The 9239-nt window shown below is 34.6% G+C and overlaps 2 protein-coding genes across 2 annotated transcripts in view; one reads left to right on the forward strand and one right to left on the reverse strand.

The window, feature by feature from the left end:
* The window catches only part of LOC117119914, a 30455-nt gene that overhangs the window by 12458 nt on the left and 8758 nt on the right, over nt 1-9239 (reverse strand). The window lies entirely within an intron of this gene.
* LOC117119919 lies at nt 4197-5163 on the forward strand. The gene is made up of 3 exons (XM_033264898.1): nt 4197-4408; nt 4569-4876; nt 5079-5163. Exons 1-2 carry the CDS (start codon nt 4212-4214, stop codon nt 4786-4788), a joined length of 417 nt encoding a protein of 138 aa, XP_033120789.1. The 5' UTR covers nt 4197-4211; the 3' UTR covers nt 4789-4876; nt 5079-5163.

Consider the following 9239-nt stretch of genomic DNA (forward strand, 5'->3'; position numbering starts at 1 on the left):
ATATATATTGTGTAAAAAATGATAATCCAATTCAGCTTTAATGAAGCGTAGGGATATCTTCTCATACTTCCTAAGCAAACAAATTGGCAGGTCTTCCGAACTAAAATCCTTAATGATGGAACCAAACAGACGCAAATTGATGAAAAATACAACACATTTTAAGAAAAGAACTAAGGATTTAATTGTAAACATGTTTCGGGTGTTCTCTCTCACCCATCATCAGTACAAACACAAAGGCAAAATAAACGGAAAGAAAAATCTTGTCATTCTTAACTAAGAGTATTTATACAAAGAAGGCAGCAGTGATGATCATTTGGTACATTACTGAAGAATGTCGATGAATTTCTTGAAAAGAAATTTCCAGGGTGTGTTTTGAAAAGAATTTGGGAACATTTGAACTGCTAGGCATTCTAACCAATGATGAGACTTTCAGCAGGTTTATGCTTTGAACAAATTCCTGTGCTAAGTATTATAGTATAAAATAATTGAAAAATGTTTTTGACCTTTGAAATCAAAAATGGAAAAGGAAAAGCCTGTCTAAATAGTGTCTCTAAATAGGCCTATGAATTACAGTGCAGTAGCATAGTACAGTACTTTCGTGTTACTGTTCCAGGTACCGATAATATTCAGATTTCTCTTATTATAAAGTACAAGTTATGTTTTATAAAGAAGTATAGTATAGTAAATCATGTTTTTAACGCAATAAACTCTCATATAGTAACTAAAATAATACTAAGATTGTTATTATGTTATTATCATTTTCTATTTATGTACCTATCATGTCCCTTGTGTTTTTTTTCCTATTTGCAGCACACTTAAATTTATGAAAGGGAAAATGAAAGAATGGATTCAACTGTGAGTGAACTCTTGAGTGTTCCCCAGCACTGACAGCATACCGCAAACTAACGCCAAAATAACATTAGTATTTGTTAAATGTGTATTTGATGACATTTGATGTACAGTATGTTGGACTAAAAAACATTTTTTGTTCACAGTAATCATTGAACGTATAGCTTACTATCAGTCAATCATGTCCTAAATGAATAGTTCTGGGAATGGTTAACAAACAATTATTTAACATTATTCTGTAGTTAATTCCAGTAAACAATGTACTCACAAATAACTTAAAGCTGTTTACTTGAAATCAAGTTTATCTGCTTTCACTCAATATACTCTTTAATATGTAGCACTTTCTACACTATTGTTTTCTGAAGTTTCATTTCCTTCAAAATTTTGTTTAAGATGTATGATTTTTTTTTGTGTGTGTGTTTAATTAGAAATTTTGGATTTCATGTTGAGTATCTGGGTTGCCCTCCATCGACAATAATTATTAGGAAAAAGTTAACTATAAGTATGAAATATCCTAGTGAAATTTTAATAACTTCCTAATACATGCAGTGTATTTGGTGACATTTCATGTATGTTGGACTAAAAAACATTTTTTTGTTTACAGTAATCATTGAACGTATAGCTTACTATCAGTCAATCATGTCCTAAATGTATAGTTCTGGGAATGGTTAACAAACAATTATTTAACATTATTCTGTAGTTAATTCTAGTAAACAATGTACTCACAAATAACTTAAAGCTGTTTACTTGAAATCAAGTTTATCTGCTTTCACTCAATAGACTCTTTAATATGTAGCACTTTCTACACTATTGTTTTCTGAAGTTTCATTTCCTTCAAAATTTTGTTTAAGATGTATGATTTTTTTTTGTGTGTGTGTTTAATTAGAAATTTTGGATTTCATGTTGAGTATCTGGGTTGCCCTCCATCGACAATAATTATTAGGAATAAGTATGAAATATCCTAGTGAAATTTTAATAACTTCCTAATACATGCAGGGATTTTTGGACTTATTGCTGGTACCTCATCAATGATTTTTTATTTATGTCATTGTGAAAAGGCCCTAGAAAAAAATGTCTGGAAAAATGTGGACCTTTGAAAATTTTTGGTGGGTCGTACAACCTTCCCGACCCCCCTTGCATACGTATGTAGGAATAAAGCCACCCCTGTCCAAAGCCACCCCTGTCAAAAGCCACCCAACAGTGGATTATACCATTGTAAGGTAGGGGTGGACAATGCGGTGTTTGTCTTGATGCTGGTCTACAATAGGTTTCTGTTGCAGCTGCTAGGAGTGTCTTTGTATCAGCTTTTGTGTATTATGAATTAGAAACTGGGTGTAGTCTACATAGGCATAAACATCATCAGCTTCTCCTAATGATGCAATTGAGTGGTTTCTAGAAGGAAATGTATTTTTTTAAATTTTTTTTACAGTCAACATTTTATTCTTTTTACAGTGTACCGTAATATTAATTTCCCTTACACAGGCATAAACATCATAGCTTCTCTTAATTATGCAATTAAGTGGAAATGTATTTTTTTTAACTTTTATTCTTTTTCTTTTTTCAGTAGTATTAATATTATTTTCCTTTCTTCTTTATTACCAATGACAAGTATCTATTGACTTATTATTTACTAAGTATTTATATTATTTAACATAAAATATAATATTTTCACTTCCAGTGTATTGATATGACAATTATTCAATATAATAAATAGTATTAGGCCTATAATTTGAATGAAAATAGTTATATTCATGAATTATTTGTATATCATTAAAATATCTATGGGATTGTCTTTCAGAAATAACAGTCATGATAAATCCCTTCATATATTTTTTGATTAAAATTTTTGAGAAATTACTATTAATTATTGAACTAAAAAAAATGAATAAGTAGGAAATTTCGATGACAATGCCTTTATGTTATATGTACGGCCAAATTGAATTTCCACAATTGAGTTACCTTCTACTGTAGCATGGGTTACCATATTTTATGTAAGTCATGATAAATTTATGATTGAGGGGCATTTATGTTCCACTATAATCATTAACATAGTAAACACCTTACTTTGATTGCTGTTACTTCTGATACAATTAAGAATAATAAATAATCAAATAATATTCGGATTTCCTTGCATACACCCATGACATGAAAATATTGCAATGAAGTGATTTAATCAGTCAATTTAATGGGTGCTACAAACCACCACTACAGTATTTTGTTTTTCTAATTACATCATATGCTATATATTGGGTAATTCCATGGTAACTGATATTAAATTTGAGACCCGGCAGCATGAAATCGGCGATAAGTCGCACGGCCTCATATCGAGATACTGGCCTTCAGGGTCAGAAACTCATTTTATTTAAAAAAAAAATGTTTTGATAAAAAACACATTTTGAACTATTATACTAAATGCACCCACTTTAAAACTGTTAGATATACTAAAAAGCCCTTAATTTAATGATTTTTAAGACTACCTTTTATATCAAGTATGATTTTTTTTTTACGAAAACGTACAATAGAATGTTTGGTATCTTTCTAAAGCACAGTTCATGACCTTTCCACTAAGCAATAAATACCTGTCAATTATTTAACTGAATAGCCAATCAAAATGATTTTAGCATGGCTTCTTGTTACTAGGGTGGAGACGCTATCGGCCCATTCGCCATTCTGATTGGTCAAACTGAAAAACATAGCGAGTAGACGCGAACTGACCATGCGCAGATGTTTATTTTACTTCCGCGTTTGGTTTCAGTTCATGGTCTACAGAAAAGTTTTATCCTGAATTACAGTGTTTTCTAAGTTTCTTCCTTATATAGTTACAAATTTATCTCGAAATATATTATATTTATTAGTTGTTAATAATCATCATGGCCTCGTTAGCCGAATTGGAGATTGTAGAAGCTCTAAATTGTGCACGGCTTTTGGGGTTTAACGAAGACCACACTGCGACCATTGGAGAACTGGCTACTGAATTCTTTGGGAACCGAAAGGATTCGGACGAGGAGGATGGGTTCGAAAGCGAATCAGACGATGAGCTCAATGTAGGCATAGCTCTAGGCCTAGATGCAATTACTTCGGATAATGAAGAATCCGAAATTCTTATGGACATGACAGAAAGTGACGGTGAGAACGAAGAAGCAGAAGAACAAGGTAGGAAAGCTATAATTGTGGACCCCGGCCTAGATGCTGTTAATCGCCTAGGCCTAGCCAAACATGCTAACGAGGAAGATTGGGTAGGTGATGCAAATGACGAACGTTTAGCTATAAGAACATTCAAACACTGCTGTTGCCCTCGCAACAAAGACAAGCAGAATCCAGACCCATGCCTCAACAAGTTTGAGGAAACTTTTGTTTTAAACATGCAAGCCCAAATGAAAGAACTGACTGTTACAGAGAGAAAGATGTTTGTAATGGGGAAGATCAGTACAACAATTAAGAGAACTGAGAAAACCCTAAAGAGGAAACGGAAACATCAAGAAAACAGGAAGCGATCCCGCATCACCTATTTGGTTGAAAGCAAACAAGTGTGTCGGCAGTCGTTTGAGTACATGCACTGGTAAGTTCTGCGATACATTATACAGTACAAATTCCTTATATTTAAATCTGCTGCTATTCAACATGATGGAATATGGCTATGGGGTAGTTAATTTTTCATTGTATGTGATAATGATGTTTATTTTTATCAAATATTTACTTTATTTTTTACTTTATTTTAGCATATCAAACTGTCAACTTAGTGGTATTATTAACCACTACAAGACGTCTGGTGTAACACCGCCCATTAAGAAGTCTGGGGGACGACGCTTCAACAAGGCAGCCTTGTCAGAGTCAGATGTACGACATATTGTTGGATACATCAGCAGCTACGCCGACGTGAATGGTATGGTAATTCCTGGGAAAGTAAGGGGTATTAAATGTCAAGACCCGAGAGTGTGATTGCTGCCTTCCTGTGAAACTAAGTCTGGAATGTGGAGGAAATATGAAGCACAGCTCAAGGAGATCAATGCGAGACGTCGTGTTGCTGGTAAGTACATGCAATTATTCAATATTCAATTTGATACGCTTACTTCTCTACCAAACAATTTATTGTTATTTTTTCACAGGCTTTTTATTATTTCTGTATTGTAAATGCTTACTAGCTGATGAATCAAGAAAAGCTGGAGAAAATATAGCTATTTTATTACTTTATGTACAATAATGTGATAATGTACTTTTCTGTCATTCAGGCCACAAAGAGCTCAGAATCGAGAAGCGGACAACCTTCAGCAAGATATGGAGAGTGTTTTGCCCCTACATAATAACAACCAGACCTCAAAGCGACTTTTGTTGGACTTGCCAGCGCAGTAACAACGCTGTGTACCGAAGCGCTAACCAGACAGAGGCTCAGAAGCGCCAACGAGTGGAGGTCCAACTTGAGCACTTGCGTGTTGTTCGCCTTGAACGGGAGCTGCTGAGAACCATGGTAGAGGAGGCGAAACAAGTAGCTGGTGATGTGAAGCTTGGAAAAAATGCACCATGTTCGCGGCCCATTCCAATGCATTATTCCTTCGATTTTGCACAGCAGGTGTTGTACTCGCACGACCCCATGCAGCCTGGACCCACTTATTTTTTGACCAATAGAAAATGTGGCATTTTTGGCATTCACTGTGAGGCTGTTCCGCAGCAACAAAACTATCTAATCGATGAAGGGATGAATGTCTCCAAGGGGTCAATTGCTGTGTTAAGCTTTGTACATGACTTCTTTGAGAATGATGGGCTTGGCGAACGTCACCGCCAATTGCATTGCGACAACTGTCCAGGCCAGAATAAGAATAAGTATGCAATGTGGTACTTGGCTTGGAGAACCATTAATGGCCTGCATGAAAGCATTAGCGTGAACTTTTTAATTGCAGGTCACACTAAGTTTGGCCTGGATTGGGGTTTTGGATTGTTGAAGCAACGGTATAGAAAATCTATGGTGAGCTGCCTGGATGATCTTGTGGAGGTTGTTAAGTCGTCATCAACAAAGAGTGGTTGGCTCCGAGAGTGGCGAGGTTTATGTATGCACATATTACTGGCAGCGTTTTCTAGGACCATATTTCAAGCCTTTCCCAGGCATCTTGGCTTGTCATCACATGAGGTATGTATTATAATATTCATAAGTTATATACTCCCTACATGAATAAATACACATCCTATTTCAATATATAAAATTATTACTATGCATAACGTGAAATTTATTCTTAACTACAATTTTCAAAAACAATAGATTAAAAAGTGTCATTCCTCAATGAAAAAATAGGCTTTAACACGTTACATGTAATACAACACTGTAACTATATTTAAAATTCATGGTTATTTAATTTAAAATGATTTTTAAAATTTGATAATAAAATTCTACAGGCATGTGTCAACCAGGGTGTTCAAAATAATATTTTGTGTATTAAATTACTCAAAAACGTTTTTAAAAATTATGTTTTACAGGTTCAGTCACGACCATCCAGGAGTTGTTTTTTTCAGAGCACATATAGATAGTGAAGAGCCGTCAATGCAGCTCCTGAAAAATCCAAACATCCTCCCGCCACTGGAATTGCCTTTGCCTGATCCAATAACGCCGCCAGGTTTATCATACGCAAGGCAGCAGTATCTCTATGCTAATATAATTGAATTGAATTGAATTGAATTTATTCGATGCTCATATATAAAATATAAAATATAGAAATACAATATAGGAATTTTTTACAATAATCAAATACAACGAGCATCTGGAACACCCATTAGGCCGGGAATCCAGCCCATCTCCAATGGGGTCCAAATTGCACAATTAAAAAGTTATCAAAATTAATACATATTAAAAAGGAAAAGAAAAAAAAGCAGCATTTAAAAACCAAGAAGGTTGGTTTGCAGTTTTGTTCTCACTCCACTCGCGATATTGTATGTCCTGAGCCAGTTGAACCAGTAGATCACTAGTGTTAATACATACTGTACAATCCTTCAGATTTGGGTTGGTAGCACCCTCGATATTTTACATTAGTTTGTCTTTAGGTTATTGTTACTTTTTGTTTCAACGACAATGTACAGCGCTCCTATGTAGAAATTATAAACGTTTACTTCTAAATATTAATATTTTTAATAACTTATTTTTCTCTCCTAAATATTAATATTTTTAATAACTTATTTTTCTATGTTTATCTTTTAATTGTGTAAATGGTTTATCCATAGTTTATTCGTATTGCAGATGCCACTACAACTACAAATGTAATACACTAGTATTGCAGTAGTGTAATTTTTTTTCTCATATTTAACAGGCAGTTTAATATATATTGTTGACATTTAATCCATTATTATGTACAGAAGATATTCATTAAAATTTGTGAAATTTACAGATTGTGTTCCTTATAGTATATTCTACCAGTGTGCCAAATTTCATTGCATGGCATGTTATATATCATTTTAAAGGTAATAAAATGGAGAATCAGAATCCATTAAAATCTCAAAGTTGAGAAATGCCAACTTATACCTGGTTTTGTGGTGCCGGGTCTCATTTCATCCTTTATTATATTCACATAGTATACCCACTTTATATTAAAACCATAGAAAAATGTTACAATTTATGGGGCTAACCACAAAAACCAATGATTTAAAAAAATATTGAAGAAAAAATATGTCGAAGAAACATACAAAACATGACTTGTATGCCATGAAATACTACATTAGTATACTAGAAGTACAGTTAATTAGGCCACGTAAAATAAAACAATTGGTTAGCATCCCCGCCCGACCGTCAGAAAAGCCCCCGACCTGATTTTTTTTTTTTTTTTTTTTTTTTTGCAAAACTTTTTTTTTTTTTACAAAACACTCAAAAACTCCTCCCGAAGGCAATTTATATAGGAATTGTTTACCATCCGTCCGAACGCCAGCCGACTGGGCTTATCCCTGCAGTTCCATTCCTTCATCGTCCCGTCTAGGCTAGGCTAGCCTAGTCCTTGCTTCTATCTAGAAAAGGCCTAGTTTTATAGTAGTATAAAAAGAGTGTATTTGTATACACGGTACAGCCGATGCAAAGCATTAAGATTTACTCGGGATTAGGTTTATACTGTATTAGCAAACTAAACTCCGATCCGATGCTTACGTCTCATGCTTTGTGCAGAAAAGCCAAGTCGGCCAATCAGCGCGTTGGTATTTCCATCACTTTTGAAGTAGACATCCACAGCGCGAAAGAGAAACAAGGAGGAACCGCTCTGTGGTGACCGCGACCGGAGACAAGACAACAAACATGGCTGCGCCCATCAGTTTAAAACTGTGGCATGTTCACTTCTTACCTGTGTGCAATATTTTACGAAATAAAATTTTAAAGATAAACTAAATAAAACAAATATTTCACGCTATTTCATAGGTAAGACAGCATAGATAAATTTATTACTGGAAATATAGTGGCGAGATAGTGCATGCGTATATTAGCGAGCGAGCCGTCCGGCCGTCTTTTGGACTGCCAACAATTAATTAGGACGGCAACTTTTACTGTGACGGCTTGGACGGCTTGGCCTAATCAGCTCAGCCTAGCCTTTGGGCCTGGTCTACCTTTAGCAAATTCTTTATATATCTATCGAATGTTACATTCTAAAGGTAAATCATATTTACGTTTGATAAAAACAACATTTATTGATTGAATGTACGTTTTCGTACCAATAATCGATGGGGATTACTAACGATGGGCGTGGCCCGCCATCGGCTCAGTGCCACGCCCACTGGCTTCAATTTTGGAAAAACAAAATAGGCCGTCTATTTTGTTTTTCTGGCGAAACCCCTACATGGCATCAATGATGACTGTTGTGTTGTTCCAACATCAAACCCAGTATGGTCCAGTTATAATTAATGTCCAGCAAACACAAACTTCAACACAAAGCATGGAATATTCACATGCTGGTACAGTGACGTGATGTTTCCAAACAGCTGGTCCAACTAGATGTCAAAGTGTTTCTCAGCATAAACATAGCACATGATACTAGTCAAACTCATTAATAGTATTCACTATTGAGTATTATCACTATATGTACATACTCAATCACATAAACAATCACAAATAGTAATCAATTGTACAAAATGCCAGTTCAAAAATTACGTTTCTGTTTATGAATGGACAATGAATTATTATACGACTATGACAAACTTCAATCTATTTTGCTGTTGTTATTTATTTTATTTTAAATTTCACATCCAACAGCAATTACACTCGCCAGGATGGAATGCTTTATAAACCTGTTATCGATATCATCAGTTCTGTAAACATATACAATGTTGCATGTTTTAAAACTTCATATATAGGGATTTCAATATGACTGTTATTCATATAGGCAAAGCTTATCTGCTTGATATAGATGAATTACATGATTTCTTGTATCCAATTT

Source organism: Anneissia japonica, unplaced genomic scaffold (assembly GCF_011630105.1).
Source record: "Anneissia japonica isolate Jap-2015-1 unplaced genomic scaffold, ASM1163010v1 scaffold288112_len223158_cov157, whole genome shotgun sequence".
In the NCBI taxonomy this organism is placed as follows: Eukaryota; Metazoa; Echinodermata; class Crinoidea; order Comatulida; family Comatulidae; genus Anneissia; species Anneissia japonica.

Coding starts and splice junctions, on each gene's coding strand:
- LOC117119919 (XM_033264898.1), top strand. CDS start 4,212: ATGCAAGCCCAAATGAAAGAACTGACTGTTACAGAGAGAAAGATGTTT. Junction 4,409..4,568: donor TCGTTTGAGTACATGCACTG/GTAAGTTCTGCG, acceptor ACTTTATTTTAG/CATATCAAACTGTCAACTTA.